The sequence below is a fragment of the Bufo gargarizans genome, chromosome 5 (genome assembly GCF_014858855.1).
Source record: "Bufo gargarizans isolate SCDJY-AF-19 chromosome 5, ASM1485885v1, whole genome shotgun sequence".
In the NCBI taxonomy this organism is placed as follows: Eukaryota; Metazoa; Chordata; class Amphibia; order Anura; family Bufonidae; genus Bufo; species Bufo gargarizans.
In genome coordinates, this window is record NC_058084.1 from 400,835,233 (window position 1) to 400,861,437 (window position 26,205).

The 26,205-nt window shown below is 45.5% G+C and overlaps 1 protein-coding gene across 2 annotated transcripts in view; it reads left to right on the plus strand.

Annotated features, from left to right (window-relative positions):
* The first annotated feature begins 21,313 nt into the window (after nt 1-21,313).
* The window catches only part of LOC122938613 (solute carrier family 22 member 13-like), a 42,882-nt gene continuing 37,990 nt past the window's right edge, over nt 21,314-26,205 (plus strand). For both annotated transcript variants that reach the window (XM_044294255.1, XM_044294256.1), the window contains exon 1: nt 21,314-21,707. In XM_044294255.1, coding sequence (XP_044150190.1) covers nt 21,333-21,707 — 375 coding nt within the window. In that variant the 5' untranslated portion in view covers nt 21,314-21,332. The remainder of the gene's footprint in view (nt 21,708-26,205) is intronic.

Genomic DNA, 26,205 nt, shown 5'->3' on the forward strand with positions numbered 1-26,205 from the left:
CGGTCCGCCCCGGCATCCTCCATTGTACGCTGAGGAATTGCCGTTGTCTGCGGACCGCATGCAGAGGAATTGCTCCCCCGATTATAGACACGCTACAGTGTATGGGTTTGGAGCATTTTCACCCGTTTAGGCCACTTTTTTCAGTGAGTTTTTGACAATGGAAAAACCCTATTTTCCCAGGCTTTCTTGTTCTTACCCAGCTTTCTCTGGGTGAGATACACCTCTTGAATGGCCTTCCTATGGCCTATATATTAAAGCAAACAGACACACTCTTCAAGATCCTAGGTGCAAATCCTATATGAATCCTGGACTAGGATCCCCAAGCAATAAAATAAAGAGTAGTAGGCAGCACTCCGGTATGAAAAAGAAAAAGTGGACTTCTTTATTTACCCATGCAACGTTTTAGCCTTGTCTCAATGGAGGCTTTGTCAGGCTTTGTGACAAAGGCTCCATTGAGACGAGCTGAAACGTTGCATAGGTGAATAAAGAAGTCCACTTTTTCTTTTTCATACCGGAGTGCTGCCTACTACTCTTTATTATATATATACACACTAAAAACAAGAATGGTTCTGCGCTGACTACCAACATTGACCAACTCAGCCCAACACCTAGTGAATGTCTATTCCATACAATCCCAAACTCGGTGTAATATACAACTCCCAACTGGGCAGAACATAAGCTCCTGACTGTCAACTGTGGATATCATAAAAGTACTATAATCATCTGCTCACCTATTACCTGCATGTACTTCTTAGTAGCTTGTTCTTTGGTAAGCTTCTTGGTTCACTTGATAGGAAAAAAGAGGGTGGTTGGTGATTAAAACAGCCAATTGGAGTGTGCCCTTGCCAGTGGCACCACTCCGTACATCAAAAACAGCACTCTGCTCAGTCACTATTGGCTACAAAATGCTGAAAAGACCAAAACAGTAACAAAATAGTACTTTAATGATATCCACTGATACCAGGAGCTTATGTTCTACCCTGCAGGTGCAGTTGGGAGTTTGGTATGGTATTCAAAAACAATTGTGTTCAAATATCAAATCAAGTATGCTTCTCTATAGAGTAGTCTCACACCAGTTTCCTCTTCTGATGGGTTGATTAACCCATTCAAAGCCAAAAATACTAATGTTTTTGAAGACTAAATATTTCAAACAGCCATTGTGGAGGTCAACAAAGTGCTTAGCTGCACTACAAGCATTGATAAGCTTAGTTTCTATGTTGAATATGTGTTCAGCAATCCTACACAGAGGCACAATGTATGATTATACAGACACCGGTAATATGTATTAGCTTTCAATGTATTACAAAACCACTCTTCTCAATATGATAAGGGGATAAGAGGTAAGTGGTCCGTATTGCATGTACAGTAGATGTCCAAGGAGAACATTTTTTGCTTCAGTTATTTTTTCTCTCCCCCATTTAACCCATAATAAAAGGCCACAGCCTTGCTGTATTGAAAATATAGATTTTCTATATTTACAAAGCTAATACATATTGCTGGTTTATTCAGAGGTACATTATATGATTATTAAGACACTAGTAATATGTATAAGCTTATAGACAAGAGTATAGACAACCTCTATTCTCAATATAGTAAGGCTATAACCTTTTATTATGGGTAAAAAGAGTATTCTGGTTAGATTAAGTTATCCTCTATCCACAGGAAGGGGATAACTATTAGATCAGTGGGGGTCCTAGCACTGGGATCCCAACTGATCACAAGTAAGCGGGGCTTTGTACCCCCTGCAGCCCCTCTGAAATGAAGGAAGCAGCTGGTCGCACATGCGTGTGGCTGCTCCATTCATTTCTATGGGAGTTCTGGAGATAGCCAAGTACAGCGCTCAGCTATTTATGGCTGCTACATTCATTTCAGAGGGCTGCAGGGGGGTATGGAGTGCCCATTATCGTGTCTGGTGGGAGTCCCAGCACTAGGACCCCCACCGATCTAATAGTTATCCCTATCCAAAGGATAGGAGATAACCAAATCTAACTGGAATACCCATTTAATTGAGAGAGAAAAAAAAACTGGAGGAAAAGATCTAGAAGCCTCTCCTGGTACACCTACACACAAGGAAAACCACCTACCTCCAAGCTATAGCCTTATCATATTAAGAAGAGTGATTTTCTATACTTAGAAAGATAATATTTATTACTGGTGTCTTTATAATCATACATTGTGTCTGTGAATAAACCCATAATATGTATTTTCTAAGCATACAAAACCGCTATTCTCAACATGGTAAGGCTAAAGTATATGATGTGTACAGGCTAGAACACAGCTCTAGGACACATCTCTGCCCTCAGCATGCTGATGTCTAGCCCTGTCAATCAAGGGGAGGGGGAGGTGTGCACAGTACAGGGGTGTTACAAAAGCAGTGCTCTAATGTGCTCATTTACATATAAATAAAAACACAGATATCTCTGTACCTGTTTAACATACAGACACAAGAAAGGTATTGTTTTAATCAGCATGATGAACCCTACCAAGCTTTATGCCTGGTTAATTATGGTTGATCATGCTGACAGACAATCTAGAAAGTTTTCTGAGAAAGCCAAGTTTTGCCAAAAGGGTGTTTACGTTTATGCACCCTGATTTTTGTATTTCTGCTAGTGTTGCACCCTAATTTAATACTGATAAATAGTTTTGAATGATGTTCTTACGGAAATTTGTTTATATAATGGCTGTAGGATATAGAAAAGGTTACACATCTGTCGGTCAGTATATTTCTGGGAGTAGTTTTATCGGGAAAGAGAACCAATTGAAGTGTTTTATCACTAGCAGGGATGAGTAAAAGATTTTAAACTAATCAAATTTGTAAGAATTTCCCAACAATCTTGAGTTCCATTGAATCTGAGTTTTGGGATTCGTCTTGCTCGAATCAATCAAAATGTTGTCCGTCCTTTTACTGTACATATCAGAAAACAGGAGAGATAAAAAGATGAAGAATAGGCACATAACACCAGTGGATTTGCCCATATTGCCCATAATAGCTGAATAGAAGATAAAAAACGTTTTGTTCGGCTTTGAATAGGTTACTAAACCCATAAGAGAAAGAAACTGGTATAAGAAATTACATTACAGGATGCTGGATTTGGAAATTGGACAAAAGATTTCCGACTGTCTCAATTTTAAAAATGATTTGATGTATATTTTTCAATTGGTTGTATGTAAAATGTTGGCATAGATGCTAGTACATTGTTTAATTCACTATTCTGCACCCTCTAGTGATAACATGGCAACGCGACTGGTTTAAGTCTGTTTTTTCCATACTTTGCTGTTACAGTACCTTATGCTATAATTAATATGTAACTGTCATTCTATATATTTGTAATGTGTAGGGGGAGGGATACTGACCATTTTTGTAATATACTTAAATTAGCCTGTAAAGTGACCCATTTTGACCCTTAGCAACACTCCATGTCTACTGTTTACATAACACAGTCAGTGTTAAGCAAAAATTAGGAAAATTGGTGTCCACCTCATGGGGTTATATGCCTTCCTTTGGATCAACTTGCAGGCTAACAGGCTGAACTGGATGGACTTATGTCTTATTTCAGCCTTATAAACTGTGGAGGTCATTTATTAAGACCGGTGTTTTAGACGCCGTTCTTAATAACCCCTATAGCTGGCAGTGGATCTGCCGAAGTTATGAAGAGGTGCAGGCGCCCACATAGCTTATAAGTATCTAGCTCCAGTCTAAGGCTGGGTTCACACGGGCGTGTCCGCATTAGGTCCTGGATGCATCCCGGTGTATTGCGGCAAACCCGTGCAATTAGGTACGCAATTGCAGTCAGTTTTGACTGCAATTGCGTTCCGATGTTCAGTTTTTATCGCGCTGGTGCAATGTGTTTTGCACGCGCGTGAAAAAAAAAACGAGTGTGGTACCCAGACCCGAACTTCACAGAAGTTCAGGTTTGGGTTCGGTGTTGTGTAGATGTTATTATTTTCCCTTATAACATGGTTATAAGGGAAAATAATAGCATTCTGAATACAGAATGCTTAGTAGGTGATCAATTGAGGGTTAAAAATTATTTAAAAATTAACTCACCTAACTACTCTTGATCGAGTAGTTCCCGGTCTCTTCTTTACTTCTTTAATGATGAACTACCGGCTAAAGGACCTGTGGTGACGGACCATGTGATTGAAGCATGTGATCTGACCTCACCACAGGTCCTTTAGCCGGTAGTTCATCATTAAAGAAGTAAAGAAGAGACCGGGAACTACGCGATCAAGAGGAGAAGGTGAGTTAATTTTTATTTATTTTTTTAACCCTCAATTGATCACCTACTAAGCATTCTGTATCCAGAATGCTATTATTTTCCCTTATAACCATGTTATAAGGAAAATAATACAGTGAATAGACTGTCACCTAGCAACCATGCGTGGAAATCGCACTGCATCCGCACTTGCTTGCGGATGCTTGTGATTTTCACGCAACCACATTCATTTCTTTGGGGCCTGTGTTACGTGAAAAACGCACAAAGAGGAGCATGCTGCGATTTTCACGCAACGCATAAGTGATGCGTGAAAATCACAGCTCATGTGCATAGCCCCATAGAAATGAATGGGTCCAGATTCAGTGTGGGTGCAATGCGTTTACCTCCCGCATTGCACCCGCGTGGAAATCTCGCCCGTGTGAACTCAGCCTAAAGGTTAAGACAGTTTCCTTGCTGGCTTACATTTAGACCATTTTCTATGCCTAAAACAGGCATAGAAAATGATGAATTAGACGGGCCTGCCCCTACACATTACAAAAAAAAAAATCTGAATGACACACTTTAAGAAATAAACCTTGGAAATGCTGATGCTGGACTTTACTTCTGAAGTTTGAAAGATCCTACCAACACTCCATTATATATAGAACTATCATGTGGGTACCAAGCCATATTGCAAAACTTTGGTAAGCTCCATCTTGGTTGTATTTTAAATAATTTTCAATTAAAACGACTTTAAAAGTTGCTATATGTTTCATTTTAGATGACTTGAAACAATATAAACATTATTGCGGCGGTCTCTGTCCACCGACACTCCTCTTCTGCTGATGCACAAAGCTACTGCCTTGCTCACCGTCTACGCCTTTTCTGGCCTCCTGTGGTCTTGTGTGTCCCACCGGCATCTCCCTCTCCCTGCACGTCGGTCCCAGTCGCTGGAGTAACTCTGTACCTCCTAACTGAAGGCTTGTGCGTGCATTCCAGTCAGCTTTTTAAGGGCCATTAGCACAATCTTTCTTTCCAGCATATAGCTGGCTACCTTAGGGTATTTAAGTCACCTTCCTCTGTGGAAGGTGCCTGAGCAATAGGTTCTAGTTCACTAGTTTCCAGTGAAGGTTCCACATTGTTTGCCTGTTCCGTGTGCCGACTTCTGCCTGACCTTTGGAATTTGACCCTTTACTGCCTCTCCTGACTCTTGCCTGATATCTGTACTGACCCTGTGCTGTCAACCCTGACCTCAGATTGGTTATCTGACGGCTCATACTCTGCCGTCCCTGATCTCGTCCTTTCCCTGGGTATGCTTTTGCTCCCCACTTTTTTGATTTCTCTATGCTCCACTGTGCCTCTTCACCCTCATGGTTCAGCAGTCACTTGAACAGAGACTACTTGAAGAGGTAGTGGCCTGTTAGTTCCCAGTGACAGTGGATTCACATCTGCTTTGTTATAATAATAATGTTGAGAAAGAATGTATATCTTTACAGCACTGCAATATTGTTCCCACACAAATAGAAGTGTACAGTACACAGTATTCATAGGTCTTCCATAGGAGCAGCAAGACTGCATGGATGCAGAGTTTAAATGTGTTACTTGGAAAAAATCTGGCCTAAACAATTAAATGAAATGCATGTGTGATAATAAAGTTAAATAGTTACATAGTATGCATAAAAAATAACACAAGTCAATCAAGTTCAACCAAGTGATGGGAATTAAGGGAAGGGGGGAACCAGACTTCTACACATTTACACAAACATTAATGTTATTTAGCTCTATGGAATCATCTAAGCCTTTTTTTAAACTGTCCACTGTTCCTTATTCTGCCTGTGACCACGTTCGGAGGTAGACTATTCCACAGATTCACAGTTCACTTATTGTAAAGAAGCATTGTCACCTCTGGAGACTGAAGTTTGTCTTCTCCAGTCGGAGGCAGTGCCCCTTTATTTTTTGAAGGGACATTACATGGAACACCTTTTTACCATACCGTTTAAATGGGCCATTTATATATTTGTACAAATTAATTGTGTCTCCCCTTAGACTTGTCAAGACTAAATAATTTTTTTTATTTTAGTCTATCCTCATAATTAAGACCCTCCAGGCTCTTTATCAGAATAGTTGTTCTTCTTTGTACTTTTTTCCAGCTCCAGGGCATCCTATCTATGAACTGGCCCACAGAAGTGAACTGCTTATTCCAGATGAGGCCATACAAAAGCTTTGTAAAGTGGCAGTATGACATCCCTGTCCAGTAAATTCATAAGTCATTTAATACATGACAATATCCTGCACAGTACTAAATAGCTTGAAGTCATCTGCAGAAATAGAAAGAGTGCTATTAATCACGCTTCTACTCACCTCATCATAAAAACAAATGAGATTAATCTGACAACTTCAGTCCTTAGTAAACCCATGCTGGCTTAGGGTTTAGTGTTGGGCGATCATGCTCGGCCGAACACTAGTTCGGCTCGAGCATTGCGATGCTTGAGCCTCCTCCCCGCACATTTGTTGGCTGCTATGCAGGGGGGTTCTGAAAGGCAAAAAATGTGGCACGTGTAGCGCACTGTGCCAATTCTTTTGCCGGCCCATTTTTCAAAGCCTCCTTTTTATTTAAAAATGCAGCACACATATCACGTGCTGCACCTATTCCTTTGCCTGGCCATTTCTAAAAGCCCTGTAGGAGTTGAAAAATGCAGCGCGTGCACCGCCGCCCATTTCTAAAAGCCCCTCCTACATATAATAGGCCACTCCCAACAAACACTGTACAGCTGAAATTCTATTGTTGAGGCCTGTCCCTACACATCATACAGAGAGGGGAGGGCCTGTCCTGGCTGCACTGCCTGCTTCACAGTATACAATAAACAAAAGCAGGCTACAGCCAGGAAGCTCCTCCGCTCTCCTCCCTCCCCAGATCCTGCTCAAGGCCTGTGGTTCCCCCCACCATCTGCCACCCGCCCGTGGCCTGCTCCCCTTCTTGGCTGTCCTCACCCAGCTCTGAATCCTCCTTCTGCAAATGGCAGGGGGAGGAGCCGGAGCATCTCCTCTCCTACATAGCACCCCATATCTCTTACATCCAGTGATGTCACCTTTGTTGTAGACGTTCTCTTTCCTCATCTCCTCCATTCAGACCAGACCATTATGATGATTTTTCAGCCATCTCCCGTCTCTGTAGAGATTGACAAACAGACATTACTTTCCCACATTTCCATCATCTTCACATCTTCTGAACACCCTTTCCTGCCACATCCAATACTATACTGCAGAAACAGTCCCCCTGGAGTACTACTACCACACAGATAGTGCCCTCTTCAACAATTATTGGCACACATAAAGATAATGTGCCATGGTACCCCCCAAAGTAACAGTCCTCCCCAAAATACCATCAATGGAAATAATTCTCTGCCAGAGCACACTTAGTAGTAATAATGCCCCTATAGTGCCCATACTAGTAATCATGTTCCTCATAGCCCCCCGGTAATAGTAAAGCTTCCCATAATACCCCCTAGTAGTAATAATTCTCCTTATAATATGACAGTACATGAAATACCCCCGTTTAGTGCCCGCAGTTAAGCAAAAGTCCCCATAATGTATGCCAGTATAAAATACCCTATATAGTGCCCAAGTAAATGCCCTCATAGTGCTCCTTCCCCCTTCCCCATAGTGTCCCCCATAATATGCCAGAATAAAAAATGCCCCTTCTTAGTGCCCCCAGCAGATGCCCCTATAGTGCTCCTCTCCCCCATAATGTGCCAGTAAAAAATGCCCCTTCTTAGTGCCACCACATGCCCCAATAGTGCTCCACTCTCCCATAGCACCCCCAAATAATGCCCCATAGTGCCGCTCTCCCCTATAGTGCCCCCCATAATGTGCCAATAAAAAAGGCCCCTTTAGAGCCCCCACTTACCCATAGTGCCCCCAAATAATGCCCCTTTAGAGCCCCCCAGATGCCCCCATAGTGCTCCTCTCCCCCATGGTGCCCCCCCATAATGTGCCAGTAAGAAATGTCCCCATAGTACCCCCCAAAAGGGCAAGAAATAAATGCCTCCAGAGAGCCACCTCCAAAAAAATGGGGCTGTAAGAAATGCCAGATGCCCCTATAGTGCCAGCTCCCCCCCAAAAAACAAACAAAAACAAAACACTAATACTTACCTTCATCAGCAGGCCTGTGTCCCTGCTGTGTGCTGCCCGGCTCAGGCGGTGCAATGATAATGGCGTCATTGCGCCTCCTGAGCCGGTCTCTGATAGGCCACAGGCATTAGTGCCTGCGGCCTATCAGAAGAACAGGGAAGGGAGACACCTCTCCCTCCCCTGCCCCACTGCAGCACAGACATCTGTATCGCTTTCCTGAGGCCGGCGATACAAATAAATATGGAGATGAGTGCTTCCACAATGGAAGAACTCATATCCTACTGTACGAATTATTAGGAACACCTGTTCTATTTCTTCAATCACATGGCAGTTGCTTCAATGCATGTAGGGTTGTGGTCCTGGTCAAGACAATCTCCTGAACTCCAAACTGAATGTCAGAATGGGAAAGAAAAGTGGGCTACAACAGCAGAAGACCCTACCGGGTACCACTCATCTCCACTACAAATAGGAAAAAGAGGCTACAATTTGCACGAGCTCACCAAAATTGGACTGTTGAAGACTGGAAAAATGTTGCCAGGTCTAATAAGTCTCGATTTCTGTTGAGACATTCAAATGGTAGAGTCCGAATTTGACGTAAACAGAATGAGAACATGTATCCATCATGCCTTGTTACCACTGTGCAGGCTGGTGGTGGTGGTGTAATGGTGTGGGGGATGTTTTCTGGGCACACTTTAGGCCCCTTAGTGCCAATTGGCCATCGTTTAAATGCCACGGGCTACCTGAGCATTGTTTCTGACCATGTCCATCCCTTCATGACCACCATTTACCCATCCTCTGATGGCTATTTCCAGCAGGATAATGCACCATGTCACAAAGCTTGAATCATTTCAAATTGGTTTCTTGAACATGACAATGAGTTCACTGTACTAAAATGGCCCCCACAGTCACCAGATCTCAACCCAATAGAGCATCTTTGGGATGTGGTGGAACGGGAGCTTCGTGCCCTGGATGTGCATCCCTCAAATCTCCATCAACTGCAAGATGCTATTCTATCAATATGGGCCAACATTTCTAAAGAATGCTATCAGCACCTTGTTGAATCAATGCCATGTAGAATTAAGGCAGTTCTGAAGGCAAAAGGGGGTCCAACACCGTATTAGTATGGTGTTCCTAATAATTCTTTAGGTGAGTATATATATATATATATATATATATACACACACATACATATACACTCAGTTAGTAACTCCTTAAAAGGACCGATTCCAGTGAGAGTGATACGTAGTGTGAGAGGGAATTTATGTTGTTCCTAGTTACTCCTTCATCTATCCAATTTTTTAATCCTTCCTTGGCTCAGTCTTTCCCACTCCGTGATGGAGACTTATTGGGAATGACAATCAGGGGATTTAGTGGTAATTGGTATCATACTCATCACATGATTAGTCGCAACAGAGATGGGATGGTGAGTTGGTGGAATAATATATGATTGGGTCCGTTGAGTCGACGCCCCAAGTTTTTCCTATCTGGTGGCATGAATGGATGTCTAGTTGGAAAAAGGGATTTTGTTTCTACCCAATTTAATAATGACTAAATTCCAGGGTTTCATTCAGGCCAAATGGGGTTAGAGTATTAAACCTATAGATCCAGTACATCTCTCTTTTGCAAAGTTGAGAGTAAGATTGGGGGACTGAATCGATGGGGGTCAATTTTAAGCCAAAATGGTTGCCCCGATGTACCTCAGAAAAGTGTTTGACACCCCGTGTTTCAAATATTTTTGCTGGATGTTAGAACGATGTTGGTTCAGTCTCTCCCTCATTGTTTGAGTCATACAGCCAATGTATTGTAACCCACAGGGGCACTCCAACATATACGCAACGTACCTGGAATTACAATTCATATTGTGTTTAAGCGGAATGGATTCACCTGTGTTGGAAACAACCACTATGTCTACATGGTTCGAGATGCGGAGACAACACATGCAGCGCCTGGAGCCACACCGGAAGGAGCCTTTGGGTGAGGTATTGGGATCACTATTCTGGGAGCCCAAAATGTGGCCGGTGTGTTTAGGGCAAGAGGGCCCTAGTATATTTTTCAGAGTGTGGGCCCATCTATAGGTAATACTGGGAGTTTTCTGCCAATGATTGGATCTTGACAATGAATGGACCAGTGTTTTTGAAGAATCAATTTAATGAGTTATGGAGAGAGTTATACCTAGTAAAGCAGTTATACTGTACATCAGGTGGTTCAGTTTTAGGGGCAGTTAGTTTCCAGCTTCCATCAGTTTTGTCATGGAACCATGAACCAGACGTACAACAAGAGATGAGTGGAAATAAGAAGGCTTTATTGAAAATAAAGCTGTAAGGCAAAAGTCCAAACGGATGGCTAAACCGAAGCAGGGTCTTGCGAAACCAGAGATCAGGAACCAGAAGGGTGGTCAGATGAAGCCAGGATCAGGAACCAACAGGGTAGTCAGACGAAGCCAGGATCAGGAATCAGCAGGGTAGTCAGACGAAGCCAGGATCAGGAACCAGAAGCAGCAGCAGTCTTAGAAGCATGTGAGCACAGGAGGACCAAGCAGGGAACTGAAGCCACAGACCTCCTATATATATGAGCTAGGCATCCAGCTCCTCCCAGTGGGAAGGAGGAGCCGCAGGGTGGGAGGCTACAAGAAACCCAGAAACCAAGATGGCCGCCAGCACATGTCAAACGAAGGAGAACAGCAAGGAGGTAAGACCATGACAGTACCTCCCCCTCAAGGGCCCCACCTCCGCGGAGTAAGGAACGGTTTCTGAGGGAAGCGTGCGTGGAAGGCTCGGAGCAAGGCAGGAGCATGGACATCTGCGGAGGGAACCCAGGAACGCTCCTCTGGACCATAACCACGCCAATGGACCAAAAACTGCACCCGGCCGCGGACCAGGCGTGAGTCCAGGATATTGCTCACCTCATACTCCTCACGATTGCCCACTTGGACCGGACGAGGCCGAGGAATCGAGGAAGTGAAACGATTACACACCAGTGGCTTCAAGAGGGAGACATGAAACACGTTGGAGATCAGCATGCCAGGAGGAAGCGCAAGGGCATAGGCTACCGGGTTTACCCTGCGAAGCACTCGGAAGGGACCAACAAAGCGAGGCGCCAGCTTGGGAGTGGGCACTCGAAGGATGAGGTTGCAGGTGGACAACCATACGCGGTCTCCGACCTGGTAGGAAGGAGCTGGCGCTCGTCTGCGATCAGCCTGGAGTCTCTGGCGCTGCGCAGAGACCTCAAGGGACCTCTGGATCTGTACCCAAGAAGCACGTAGGACGGAAAGGTGATCCTCCACAGCCGGAATATCCTGGGGAGAGAATACCTCCGGTAACACGGCAGGTTGGAACCCATAATTGGCCATGAAGGGAGACGTCCCAGAGGAAGAGTTCACCGCCGTGTTCCTGGCAAACTCAGCCCAAGGCAGGAGGTCAACCCAATTGTCTTGGTGATCGGAGACATAGCAACGAAGGAATTGCTCCAATGCCTGATTGGATCGTTCTGCGGCCCCATTGGACTGAGGGTGGTAGGCCGATGAGAAAGAGAGATGAATCCCCAACTGGGAGCAAAAGGCGCGCCAGAACCTGGACACAAACTGACTCCCCCGATCCGACACAATCTCCTTGGGCAAACCGTGCAACCGGAAGACCTCCCTGGCAAAAATCGAGGCCAACTCTTGTGCAGAGGGTAACTTCTTGAGAGGTACACAGTGGCACATTTTGGAAAACCGATCCACTATCATGAGAATGACCGTATGGCCTCGGGATGCAGGGAGGTCCACAATGAAATCCATCCCCAGGTGTGACCATGGACGCTCCCCAGGGGCTATGGGTTGCAAAAGGCCCAACGGAAGGTGCCGAGGGGACTTACTCTGGGCACAAACGGAGCATGCCGCTACATATGCAGCGATGTCGGAACGTAGAGAAGGCCACCAGAACAGACGTGAAACAGCCCAGGACAGCTGATTCTTTCCAGGATGCCCCGCGGCCTTGGAGTTATGGTAGGTTCGCAACAACCGAGTGCGCAACTCCTCAGGCACAAAACACCTGCCGTTGGGTCTCCCAGAGGGAGCACCAGATTGAGCCGCCAAAATCTGCTCACCCAGGGGAGAGGTCAGGCTGGTGCGAATGGCGGCCAGGATCTGATTCGGAGGTATGACCGAAGTCGGAATCGACTCCTCCCCGGACAGCTCGGAGTACTGCCGTGATAAGGCATCCGCTCTGATGTTCTTGGAACCGGGTAGGTAGGAGACCACGTAATTAAAACGTGACAAGAACAGAGCCCATCTGGCCTGACGTGGTGTCAATCTCTTGGCCTCAGAGAGGTAGGTCAGATTCTTGTGGTCCGTCAGGATGAGAACCGGAACCACCGAGCCCTCGAGCAAGTGCCTCCATTCTTTAAGGGCCTGCCCGATGGCCAATAACTCCCTGTCACCAATCTGATAGTTGCACTCCGCGGAAGACAGTTTCCGGGAGTAAAACCCACAAGGAAGCAGAGGACCCTCTGGTGTTCTACGCTGAGACAGGAGGGCGCCTACTCCCGTCTCAGACGCGTCCACCTCGAGGACAAACGGCAACCCAGGGTTGGGATGCGACAGAATCGGAGCCGACACAAAGGCGGACTTTAGAGCCTCAAAAGCTCGGATGGCCTCGGGCGGCCAGACCTGGGGATTACTGCCCTTCCTGGTCAGATCCGTGAGAGGCTTGGCTAGCATGGAAAAGTCCCTGATGAACTTCCGATAATAATTGGCGAAGCCCAAAAAGCGCTGCAGGGCACGAAGACCACTGGGCTGGGGCCACTGTAAGACAGCCGAAACCTTCTCAGGATCCATGGAGAACCCCTCAGCGGAAATGATGTAACCTAAGAAGGTTACCTGGGATCGGTGAAATTCGCATTTCTCAAGCTTACCGAACAGCTTGTTCTCTCGTAACCGTTGCAACACTCGTCTGACATCCAGAATGTGGGCCTCCATGGATTCAGAATATACCAAGATGTCATCCAAATAGACCACCACACACTGCTGCAACAGGTCACGGAAAACATCGTTGATGAATTCCTGGAAGACTGCGGGCGCATTGCACAACCCAAAGGGCATAACCAAGGATTCATAATGACCGGTCCTGGTGTTAAACGCGGTCTTCCACTCATCGCCCGCCTTGATCCTTACCAGGTTATATGCCGCCCTCAGGTCGAGTTTGGTAAAGACCGTGGCCCCTTTGAGGCGATCGAACAGCTCGGAAATCAAGGGTATCGGGTAAGCGTTCTTGATCGTGATGCGATTGAGACCCCTGTAATCGATGCAAGGCCTCAACTCACCGCCCTTCTTTTTCACAAAGAAAAATCCAGCCCCTGCCGGGGACGAGGATTTGCGAATGTGTCCGCGTGAAAGCGCCTCCCTCACGTACTCCTCCATGGCCTCATTCTCCGCTACCGACAGTGGATAGACTTTGCCACGAGGAGGAACGGCACCAGATTGTAACTCTATGGCACAATCGTATGGGCGGTGCGGAGGTAGGGCAACCGCGCGCACCTTATCGAATACATCCCGGTACTCTTCGTATTCAGGAGGCAACAGAGAGTCCGAGGAAGTACACAGCAACTTGACAGGCCCATGGATGCAACTAGCCCCACACTGCGGTGACCACGAGAGGATCTCGGCCGATTTCCAATCGAAAGTCGGATTATGCTTCTGGAGCCAGGGGTACCCCAAGACCACCGAGTAGTGTGGAGACGAAATAACCTGGAGACAGACCGACTCTCTGTGAACGGCACCAATGGCCATCCCCACTGGAAGGGTCTCATGAGTCACGTGTGGCGGCAGAAGGGGTCTGCCGTCTATCGCCTCAAGAGCCAGTGGGGAACCTCGAGGCTGCAGAGGAATGGAATTGGCGGCAGCGAACACACTATCAATGAACAAACCACCAGCACCAGAGTCCACCAACGCCTGGGTCGTCACCGAGCCCCCGACCCAGGAGAGGACAACAGTAATCAGTGGTTTGTCAACACGGGAAACCGGGGACGAGGAGACTCCACCCAAGATCTGCCCCAGACAGGATCTCAGGTGCGAGCGTTTCCCGGACGGTTCGGGCATGCCAACCGAAAATGCCCACCGAGACCACAGTACATGCATCGGCCCTCGCGTCTCCGGAGTACCCTCTCCCCCTCGGACAGGCGAGCAAACCCCAGCTGCATGGGTTCACCCCCAGACAAGTCATCCCCAGGAGGCGTGGGAGGAGAGGGAGGCACGGGTGGGACAGCAAACGTAGGCGCCAATCTGTTAGAAGGCCTCCGCAGGCTCTCCTGAAAGGAAGGTCTCTCCCTGAGTCTGGTGTCAATCAAAATCAGGAAAGAAATAAGAGACTCGAGCTCCACAGGTAGGTCCTTAGCTGCAACCTCATCCTTCAAGGCATCCGAGAGACCATGAGAGAAAGCAGCGACCAGAGCCTCATTATTCCAGCCCACCTCTGCTGCCAGGGTACGAAACTCAATGGCGTATTCAGCTACGGATCGTGAACCCTGTCTGATGGACATAAGGAGCTTCGCAGCAGAGGCAGCACGAGCCGGCACATCGAATACCTTCCGAAGAGAAGCAACAAAACCGGAAAACTCGGCAACCACCGGATTGTTGTTCTCCCATAAAGGGCTGGCCCAGGCCAAGGCCTTGTCCGAGAGCAGCGAGATCAAGAAGCCCACCTTTGATCTCTCAGTAGGAAAGGCATGTGGCAGCAACTCGAAGTAAATGCCCACCTGGTTAAGGAAACCTCGGCACTGAGTTGGCTCTCCCCCAAAGCGCTGTGGAAGGGGGGCAGAACCGGTCATACCCCGAAACACCGCAGGCGCAGCAACAGGTGTCGGGGTAGACTCTGGCGCAACAACCGGAGCGGCAGTAGGAGCGGGCCCAGGAGCGACAACCGACCCATCGGCAACGGAAGCTAAATGAGCCGTGCGTTCAAGCAGGGTTTGCAACGCCACAGCGAACCGACCCAACAGGTGATCCTGCTGATCAAGTCTGGCAACCAGCGTAGGTAGCGAGGATGGCCCTGTACCGTCAGAATTCATGGCTTGGTCCTAATGTCATGGAACCATGAACCAGACGTACAACAAGAGATGAGTGGAAATAAGAAGGCTTTATTGAAAATAAAGCTGTAAGGCAAAAGTCCAAACGGATGGCTAAACCGAAGCAGGGTCTTGCGAAACCAGAGATCAGGAACCAGAAGGGTGGTCAGATGAAGCCAGGATCAGGAACCAACAGGGTAGTCAGACGAAGCCAGGATCAGGAATCAGCAGGGTAGTCAGACGAAGCCAGGATCAGGAACCAGAAGCAGCAGCAGTCTTAGAAGCATGTGAGCACAGGAGGACCAAGCAGGGAACTGAAGCCACAGACCTCCTATATATATGAGCTAGGCATCCAGCTCCTCCCAGTGGGAAGGAGGAGCCGCAGGGTGGGAGGCTACAAGAAACCCAGAAACCAAGATGGCCGCCAGCACATGTCAAACGAAGGAGAACAGCAAGGAGGTAAGACCATGACAAGTTTTGAGGCTATCTTAGTGGCTGCAACCCCCACTTCTCCTCCGCCTCCTCCTCCACTTCCACCTCTGAATTATCATGTTGAAGCACCAGTCAGACATCAATCAGTAGCTGGAAGCAGTGTAGCACAGCAGTGGGGAAGCGGCAACAGGCCGTGCTTAAACTGATCTGCTTAGGTGACAAACAGCACACCGCCGCAGAGCTGTGGCAGGGGAAAAGGGACCAGACTGAGCTGTGGCTTGGTTGTGTCTGATAATGGCCGTAACTTGGAGGCAGCTTTGGAGCTTGGTAAGCTCACACATATACCATGCCTAGCCCACGTGTTCAACCTAGTGGTTCAGCGGTTTGTCAAAACCTACCCCAATTTGACTGAGCTACTGGTGAAGCTGCTCCGCGTGTGTGCCCATTTCCAAAAGTCATCTACAGCTGCCGCCAGTCTGGTAACGCTGCAGAAGAGCTTGCAAGTGCCAGCTCACCGACTGTTGTGCGACTTGAGTACGCGCTGGAACTCCACGTTCCACATGTTGGCCAGGCTTTGTGAGCAGCAGAGGGCAGTAGTGGAATACCAGCTGCAACATGGTCATCGCCTTTCCAGTCAGCTTCCGCTCTTCACAAAGGACAAGTGGGCACGGATGTCTGACCTTTGTGAGGTTTTACGCAACTTTGAGGAATCAACACAGATGGTGAGCAGCGATGCCGCTATTATTAGCTTAACCATCCCACTTCTGTGTCTACTGAAACGCTCAATACTCACAATGAAGGCGGATGCTTTTCATGTGGAACAGGTGGAAATGGGGGAAGACAGTACACAGGGTGATAGCCAGACCACCCTCCGTTCGTCTTCTCAGCGCGAATTAGATGATGATGAGGAGGAGAAGCAGGAGACGGTTGCCTCTGCTACAGAGGGTAGTACCCATAACAGGTTTATTCCATCTGTTCAGCATGGATGGTGGATGGGCCGAAGAGGAGGAAGAGGATGAGGAGATTGACAGTCATCCTCCTGATGAGGACAGCGAAGTCTTGTCTTTTGGGACTCTGGCACACATGGCTGACTTTACACTCACCTAAAGAATTATTAGGAACACCTGTTCTATTTCTCATTAATGCAATTATCTAGTCAACCAATCACATGGCAGTTGCTTCAATGCTTGTAGGGTTGTGGTCCTGGTCAAGACAATCTCCTGAACTCCAAACTGAATGTCAGAATGGGAAAGAAAGGTGATTTAAGCAATTTTGAGCGTGGCATGGTTGTTGGTGCCAGATGGGCCAGTCTGAGTATTTCACAATCTGCTCAGTTACTGGGATTTTCACACACAACCATTTCTAGGGTTTGAAAAGAATGGTGTGAAAAGGGAAAAACATCAACTATGCGTCAGTCCTGTGGGAGAAAATGCCTTGTTGATGCTAGAGGTCAGAGGAGAATGGGCCGACTGATTCAAGCTAATAGAAGAGCAACGTTGACTGAAATAACCACTCATTACAACCGAGGTATGCAGCAAAGCATTTGTGAAGCCACAACTCGCACAACCTTGAGGCGGATGGGCTACAACAGCAGAAGACCCCTCCGGGTACCACTCATCTCCACTACAAATAGGAAAAAGAGTCTACAATTTGCACAAGCTCACCAAAATTGGACTGTCGAAGACTGGAAAAATGTTGCCTGGTCTGATGAGTCTTGATTTCTGTTGAGACATTCAAATGGTAGAGTCCGAATTTGGCGTAAACAGAATGAGAACATGTATCCATCATGCCTTGTTACCACTGTGCAGGCTAGTGGTGGTGGTGTAATGGTGTGGGGGATGTTTTCTGGGCACACTTTAGGCCCCTTAGTGCCAATTGGCAATTGTTTAAATGCCACAGGCTACCTGAGCAGTTCTGAAGGCAAAATGGGGTCCAACACCGTATTAGTATGGTGTTCCTAATAATTCTTTAGGTGAGTGTATGTTATGCCTTTCCTATGACCTTGGCCAACACCGATTACTGGTTGTTCACCCTTCTCAACCCCCGCTACAAAAATAACTTCTCATCTCTTATTCCTGTGGTGGAGAGGACAAGCAAAATGGTGCAATACCAGAAGGTCCTTGTGGAAAAATTGATGCGCTGCCAAGTGTCACAAGGAGAGAAAAGTTTTGGAAGATGGTGAAGGAGTACGTAGCAGACCATGTCAGCATCCTCAGTGATCCCTCTGTGCCTTACAACTATTGGGTGTCCAAGCTGGCACGAACTGGCGCTCTACGCCTTGGAGGTGCTGGCCTGCCCTGCCGCCAGCGTTTTGTCAGGGCAGGATTTTAGTGCTGCTCCTAATTTTTTGAGGGTCACCAGCAGGCCATCAATCATAATTTTTTAAGGGTGTGTATGATGCCCTCCTTTATGTGTAATAAAGGGTGTATTGGAGTGCCGGTTCCTTGTAATTTTTGTCAGCCCTTTCACTTAGTGCATAGGCTTTATGAGTGTAGGAGTCCCACTACCTGAACAATTGTACCACAATGTAAATGAGGCCCTCCTTTATGTAATATACAGGTAGTATCGGAGTGCCTATTCCTTGTAATTTTTGGCAGCACTTGTACTTTATATACAACTAAATATACAGGAAATAATGTTTCCTAACAATATTTTCTCTAAAATCAATTTTATCTTTGGTTTTGTGCGTATTATTGTCAGTCTGTAAAAGTGGCGTACTACTCGGACAAATTTTTTTTCCCAGCAGCGACCTGGGAGTCCAAGATGCATCCAGACATCCTCCCCATGCTGTTCCCAAACCATTTCAGTGGTGTTTCCATCAATTTCTGACCTTTTCTTGTGAACCAGACACCCTCCCCTGTTCAGAGCAGGGGGTGCCTTGTTTAATGCTCTAGTTATCCCATTGACTTCCATTGTGCTCTGGTGCTCTGTAGAGCACCTGAGCATCCCTAAGCTTGATCACCAGCACACCCGAGCACTTTAGTGCTCAATCAACACTACCGGCTATGTGATTCTGCCGCCGGCACCCGCCTCCTGTATCTGTATTAAACGTTAATTATCTTCATTGGTGGAGCAGTGGCCACAGTCCCTCCTCCTCCCCTCTCTCCTCTTATTGGTGGCAGTGGCACAGGGGGGACGGAGAGACTGCTGCTACTTTCCCTAGGAGTGACCGTCCTGTAAAGATGACTGCAAGAGCACAGCGCAGACTGCTCAATGAGGTGAAGAAGAATCCTAGAGTGTCAGCTAAAGACTTACAAAAGTCTCTGGCATATGCTAACATCCCTGTTAGCGAATCTACGATATGTAAAACACTAAACAAGAATGGATTTAATGGAAGGATACCACAGAGGAAAGCCACTGCTGTCCAAAAAAAACATTACTGCACGTTTACAGTTTGCACAAGAGCACCTGGATGTTCCACAGCAGTACTGGCACAATATTCTGTGGACAGATGAAACCAAAGTTGAGTTGTTTGGAAGAAACACACAACACTTTGTGTGGAGAAAAGAGGCACAGCACACCAACATCAAAACCTCATCCCAACTGTGGTCAGGGCCTGGATGGATTGCTATCAGGAAAAAATGAATTCCCAAGTTTATCAAGACATTTTGCAGGAGAACTTAAGGCCATCTGTCCACCAGCTGAAGCTCAACAGAAGATTGAGAGTGTTGCAACAGGACCACGACCCAAAGCATAGAAGTAAATCAACAACAGAATGGCTTAAACAGAAGAAAATACACCTTCTGGAGTGGCCCAGTCAGAGTCCTGACCTCAACCCGATTGAGATGCTGTGGCATGACCTCAAGAAAGCGATTCACACCAGACATCCCAAGAATATTGCTGAACTGAAACAGCTCTGTAAAGAGGAATGGTCAAGAATTACTCCTGACTGTTCTGCACGTCTGATCTGCAACTACAGGAAACGTTTGGTTGAAGTTATTGCTGCCAAAGGAGGTTCAACCAGGTATTAAATCCAAGGGTTCACATACTTTTTCCACCTGCACTGTGATTCAATAAAAACATGGTAACATTAAATTATTTGTGTGTTATTAGTTTAAGCAGACTGTGATTGTCTATTGTTGTGACTTAGATGCAGAAATCCATATCATTCCAAAGGGCTCACATACTTTTTCTTGCAACTGTATATATTGTGGTAAGGTGTACAGTAAAGTGCTAGAAGGGTGTATATTTCACCCAGAATCCTCAGCTGGGTGAGGTAAATCTAATCAAGAAAGCTGCAGTGGTTTCCACAAAGTGTAGCTTGCTAAGACAGTTTTGGTTAGACTCTGTTTTGGACTGGATTCTATTGGACTGGTGGGTAGGTGGAAGTGGGACTTACCAGTCCACTCCCTTACTCCAGCATGGCTATTTCCTCTAGCTTGTGGTGATCTTAGGTGTTACTGCTGGGATCATTACTGGGGAATAAAATCAGGTCTCAGATTGTCAGTAAGTGTCAGAAAGCCTGGGAAGCTAGCTGACCTGCTAGCCGGCTGAGCCAGATTCCCCCTGTGTGAACTGCGCTGTATTGGTGAGACCTGTGTATTAATCAGAGCCCAGATGGGCAAGAGTTTTTTTTTTCTTTTTCGTGTTATTTGCTGCGACTTCAGCCAAGTGACTTTTAACTTGAATGCCATGAATTTTGCTGCACTGAGGAGCAAATAAAATGCCATTTGGACTTTTAACCCCAGGAGTCTGAGAGTCTATCGACCCCACCGCAAGTACATGATCCCTTACAATATTTAAATAACTTTGTTCGGATTTGCTTTGCTCTCTTTGGTCACTATTTTTTTTTATATTGCAGATTTTATTTATGTTTTTTTTTACATAATTAATTAAGCCCTTTTTAAATTTAAAAGGCTATAGCATGGGGCAGCATGGTGGCTCAGTGGGTAGCATTAATGCCTTGCAGTCCTTGGTTAAAATCCAACCAAGGAAGCATCTTCATGGATTTGCATGTTCTTCCTGTGTTTGCATGGGTTTCCTCTCACTGATATAAAATTTAGATTATGATTGATGATAACGTTTGCAAAGTGCTGCAGATTATGATGGTGCTGTATGAGTGAGGGCTCATTCAGTCGACTGCAAATTGTGGATCCGCAAAACAGGGATACTGATCATGTGCATTCCACATTTTGAAGAACGGCCAGCCCTATGATAGAAATGCCTATTCTTGTCCACAGTTGTGGGGCCATGGAACAGAAGTACGCATGCGGAGAGCACACAGTGTGCTTTCCACATTTTTTGTGGCCCTATTGAAATGATAATGACCAAATATTTGGTCATCCGAATGAGCCCTAAGTAAAATAAATAAAAAATAAATATGGAAATTTAACTCTTAGATGTACCTATGCATAGGAAGATCATATACAATTCAAATGATCTATAGACTGTAATGTAATCTGTACAGGTAAACACAATACATGTAATATAAATATGAGACTTTGCCTCTTTACAGGTGTCTCTTGGACAGAGGTTAAACATTAATTTCTATCTGCTTGTTTTGTGTTTTTCATGACTTTGAATGAAGTGACAATGACGGACTTTGGAGAAATCCTAAAACATGTTGGAGAATTTGGTCGCTTTCAGAAATGTTTGGTCTTTATGTTGTGTTTCCTTAGTTTCTTTAATGCCTTCCACATGTTTGGGCAGGTGTTTATGGGAATCTCTGTGCCTCACCACTGCAATACCAACTGGATCTTGGAGAAAAGTCCAAATCTAACTGAGGAATACCAGCTGAATTTAACCATCCCACACAATGAACGTGGAGGCTACGAGCAATGCCTCATGCACACTCCAGTGGATTGGGATATTGAATCCATTGAGAGGTATGGACTAAACAGCACGGAGAAATGCCGGAATGGATGGGTGTACGACACGTCACAGCAAAAGTCCACGCTGGTCACTGAGGTCTGTACACATTTCATTAATTGATCAATTTAAATGCTGAATTGCATGTAATCAATAAACCATGTTGGTATAATGCCAAACGTAGTATTTAGAAGGCATGATGCACATACAGATAACCTTTGTCACTCTGTTAGTTGTGGCTGAACAGTAACTTCGGAGTGCTGAGCAACATCACATAGAAATGAATACCCTTTGTCTTAACATAAAGTCAAGATATACATTAGTGCAAATTCAGGGAATGAAGATTTCAATTTGATAAAATTAAATGAAATGTTGAAGATGCTTTTACTGTTTAATATGCTGATCACAAATTGTGTTTAAATGGAGAATGTGAAAGTATACATGTGGCAGAAATGTTATCCATTCCCTACATGTGAAGAGTGTTGCTTCTGCAGCATGCACATACGGTAGGTGCAAGAATTGGAGAGTGTCATAAATGTAATCTGCTTACTGTGAACTTATCATAAGGGCTCATGCACATGACAGTTGGATATGTTGCGGCAAAACACGGATACTGGGCGATGTACATTCTGCATTTGGCGGAACGGAACGGCTGGCCCCTAAAAGAACAGTCCTATCCTTGTCCGTAATGTGGATAATAATAGGATAGGTTCTATTTTTTGTGGAACAGCCAGGCGGACACGGAATACACACGCAGTCATTTCAATTTTTTGCGGTCCCATTGAAATGAATGGTTTCGCATACAGGCAGCAAAGAAAATGGAATGGACATAGAGAAAAAAATAAGTTTGTGTGCATAAACCCTAACACAGCATTCAGCCAGTGGACTTCATTTACTGCGAAGCCCACGTGACCGCTATGAATAGAGATGAACAAATTTCTTAAAAGTTCAATTCGGCTAATTCGCCGAATTTCACCAAAAAAAGCACTTCATGACAGATTACTTTGTCACGAAGCGCATTATTTTGTAAGTAGCGGGTGCAATGACAGGGAGCTGCGATAGCACCGCCCCCGTCACTTTACCCCTCAGATGCCTCAGTTCATACATGATCGCGCCATCTGAGTGTAAAATTGACAATGAAAAAAATTCAATCAAACTTATAGCCTCAATTTGCTCACGACGGGCCGGCCGCCTCCATCTTGCTTGAAGATTTTGTCCGAAATCCTGTTTGGCGCAAGATTGCGTCATCACGCCGGCGTGATAATCTAATCTCGTGCCGCATGGGATTTCGGCCGAGATCTTTAAGCAAGATGGAGGCTGGCGGCCCTTAGCGCCAGCTAAGTTTTTTATACTATTTAGTTTTTTATACTATTTCCTGTTAAATCGATTTGGATCGAATTCCACTTTGTGAGATTCGATTTGCCCATCTCTAGCTATGAGCAGCATATTCTACATATATTATAGAAGAGCATTTCTGCCATTAACATCCCATAAGACAAAAACGACTGGGGCGCCTCTATGTACAGGATCGAGAGAAAGGAGAATAAAAGGACACTTACCAGATGTAGATGTGCGATGCCATGCATCGTGGTAAGTGAATCCAGGACTGCTGCGACTTTATCACCAATACTCATCCAGATCCCATTTATTAAAAGTATACTTCCTCAGGCAAATAACTGAATTCCTCAGGTGGATAAAGGACCCCCACAACCTGGAGTTCATGATAATCAAAAGATCAAAAGAACTGAATGAAATCAGTTTGACATATAAAATATGATTAAAACGAGTGTGGTGGGTTGCTTAGGTATAAACTACTACTACAAATAAGTAGATACAGATGATGTAAGTGGGAAGAGTTGCCCATTACTATGACCAACGGACCCTATAGAAGTGAAAATAAAATAAAAGCGTGGACTAGGCATCCAAAACCAATCAGAAACCACAGGTAATGGAGTAAGGTGACCTGAAAGTAAAAAGACAATGTGAGTACACATGAAACTAGTTAAGAACAGAAATAATAATAAGAACATGTGTAATAGTGAGTGTATAATGAGATGATCAAAAACCTAGCATGGGCAGTAGAAATGAGCGAAGTTTTGAAAAATTCAATTTGGCCAATTCGCTGTACTTCTCCAATTAATTTGTTTCATTACAAATTAGCTTGTCACAAAGCATGTTAAATAAGGTCTATCTTTTTTTTTCATGTGTTATTTTCAGGGTTTGTGATGCCGATGCAAGATTTCTGATCATCTCCTGAGCACTGTATGTTGATATGTGTGTTTCAGTATACAGTGATACAATATGGCACTTGCCCTTCTAGGCTCTTAGACATTAGTAACAAGAAGGGCAAAAGGAGCATTTGTCCAGAGGCTAGTACCTCCAACAATATAGCATTCTCAACAGAGGTGTTTATGCTGCTTTTTCTTATACAGTATGTACAAACCGGATTCCAAAAAAGTTGGGACACTATACAAATCGTGAATAAAAACTGAATGCAATGATGTGGAGGTGCCAACTTCTAATATTTTATTCAGAATAGAACATAAATCACGGAACAAAAGTTTAAACTGAGAAAATGTACCATTTTAAGGGAAAAATATGTTGAATCAGAATTTCATGGTGTCAACAAATTCCCAAAAAGTTGGGACAAGGCCATTTTCACCACTGTGTGGCATCTCCCCTTCTTCTTACAACACTCAACAGACGTCTGGGGACCGAGGAGACCAGTTTCTCAAGTTTAGAAATAGGAATGCTCTCCCATTCTTGTCTAATACAGGCCTCTAACTGTTCAATCGTCTTGGGCCTTCTTTGTAGCACCTTCCTCTTTATGATGCGCCAAATGTTCTCTATAGGTGAAAGATCTGGACTGCAGACTGGCCATTGCAGTACCCGGATCCTTCTCCTACGCAGCCATGATGTTGTGATTGATGCAGAATGTGGTCTGGCATTATCTTGTTGAAAAATGCAGGGTCTTCCCTGAAAGAGATGACGTCTGGATGGGAGCATATGTTGTTCTAGAACCTGAATATATTTTTCTGCATTGATGGTGCCTTTCCAGACATGCAAGCTGCCCATGCCACACGCACTCATGCAACCCCATACCATCAGAGATGCAGGCTTCTGAACTGAGCGTTGATAACAACTTGGGTTGTCCTTGTCCTCTTTGGTCCGGATGACATGGCGTCCCAGATTTCCAAAAAGAACTTTGAATCGTGACTCGTCTGACCACAGAACAGTCTTCCATTTTGCCACACTCCATTTTAAATGATCCCTGGCCCAGTGAAAAAGCCTGAGCTTGTGGATCTTGCTTAGAAATGGCTTCTTCTTTGCACTGTAGAGTTTCAGCTGGCAACGGCGGATGGCACGGTGGATTGTGTTCACTGACAATGGTTTCTGGAAGTATTCCTGAGCCCATTCTGTGATTTCCTTTACAGTAGCATTCCTGTTTGTGGTGCAGTGTCGTTTAAGGGCACGGAGATCACGGGCATCCAGTATGGTTTTACGGCCTTGACCCTTACGCACAGAGATTGTTCCAGATTCTTTGAATCTTCGGATGATGTTATGCACAGTTGATGATGATAGATGCAAAGTCTTTGCAATTTTCACCATTTTTGGGATTTGTTGACACCTTGAAAATTTGAATCAACGTATTTTTCCTTTAAAATGATACATTTACTCGGATTAAACGTTTGATCTGTCATCTACGTTCTATTACAAATAAAATATTGACATTTGCCATCTCCACATCATTGCATTCAGTTTTTATTCACAATTTGTTTAGTGTCCCAACTTTTTTGGAATCCGGTTTGTATTAGTGGTTGTCAGACTGTCATTGTTCTGTTTGTATTGATAAGGCCTCATGCACACGACAGTATTTTTTCACAGTCCGCAAAAACGGGGTCCGTAGGTCCGTGATCCGTGACCGTTTTTTCGTCCGTGGGTCTTCCTTGATTTTTGGAGGATCCACGGACATGAAAAAAAAGTCGTTTTGGTGTCCGTCTGGCCGTGCGGAACCAAACGGATCCGTCCTGAATTACAATGCAAGTCAATGGGGACGGATCCGTTTGACGTTGACACAATATGGTGCAATTGCAAACGGATCCGTCCCCCATTGACTTTTAATGTAAAGTCAGGAGTCCCTTTATACCATCGGATCGGAGTTTTCTCCAATCCGATGGTATATTTTAACTTGAAGCGTCCCCATCACCATGGGAACGCCTCTATGTTAGAATATACTGTCGGATATGAGTTACATCGTGAAACTCAGATCCGACAGTATATTCTAACACAGAGGCGTTCCCATGGAGATGGGGACGCTTCAGGTTAGAATATACTAAAAAACTGTGTACATGACTGCCCCCTGCTGCCTGGCAGACACCCCCCCCCCCGTTTTTAACTCATTGGTGGCCAGTGTGGCCGGCCCCCCCCTCCCCCTGTAGTTAACTCATTGGTGGCCAGTGGGCCCCCCTCCCTCCCCTGTAGTTAACTCGTTGGTAGCCACCCCCCCCTTCCCCTGTAGTTAACTCGTTGGTAGCCAGTGGGTCCCCCCCTCCCTCCCCTGTAGTTAACTCGTTGGCAGCCAGTGGGCCCCCCCTCC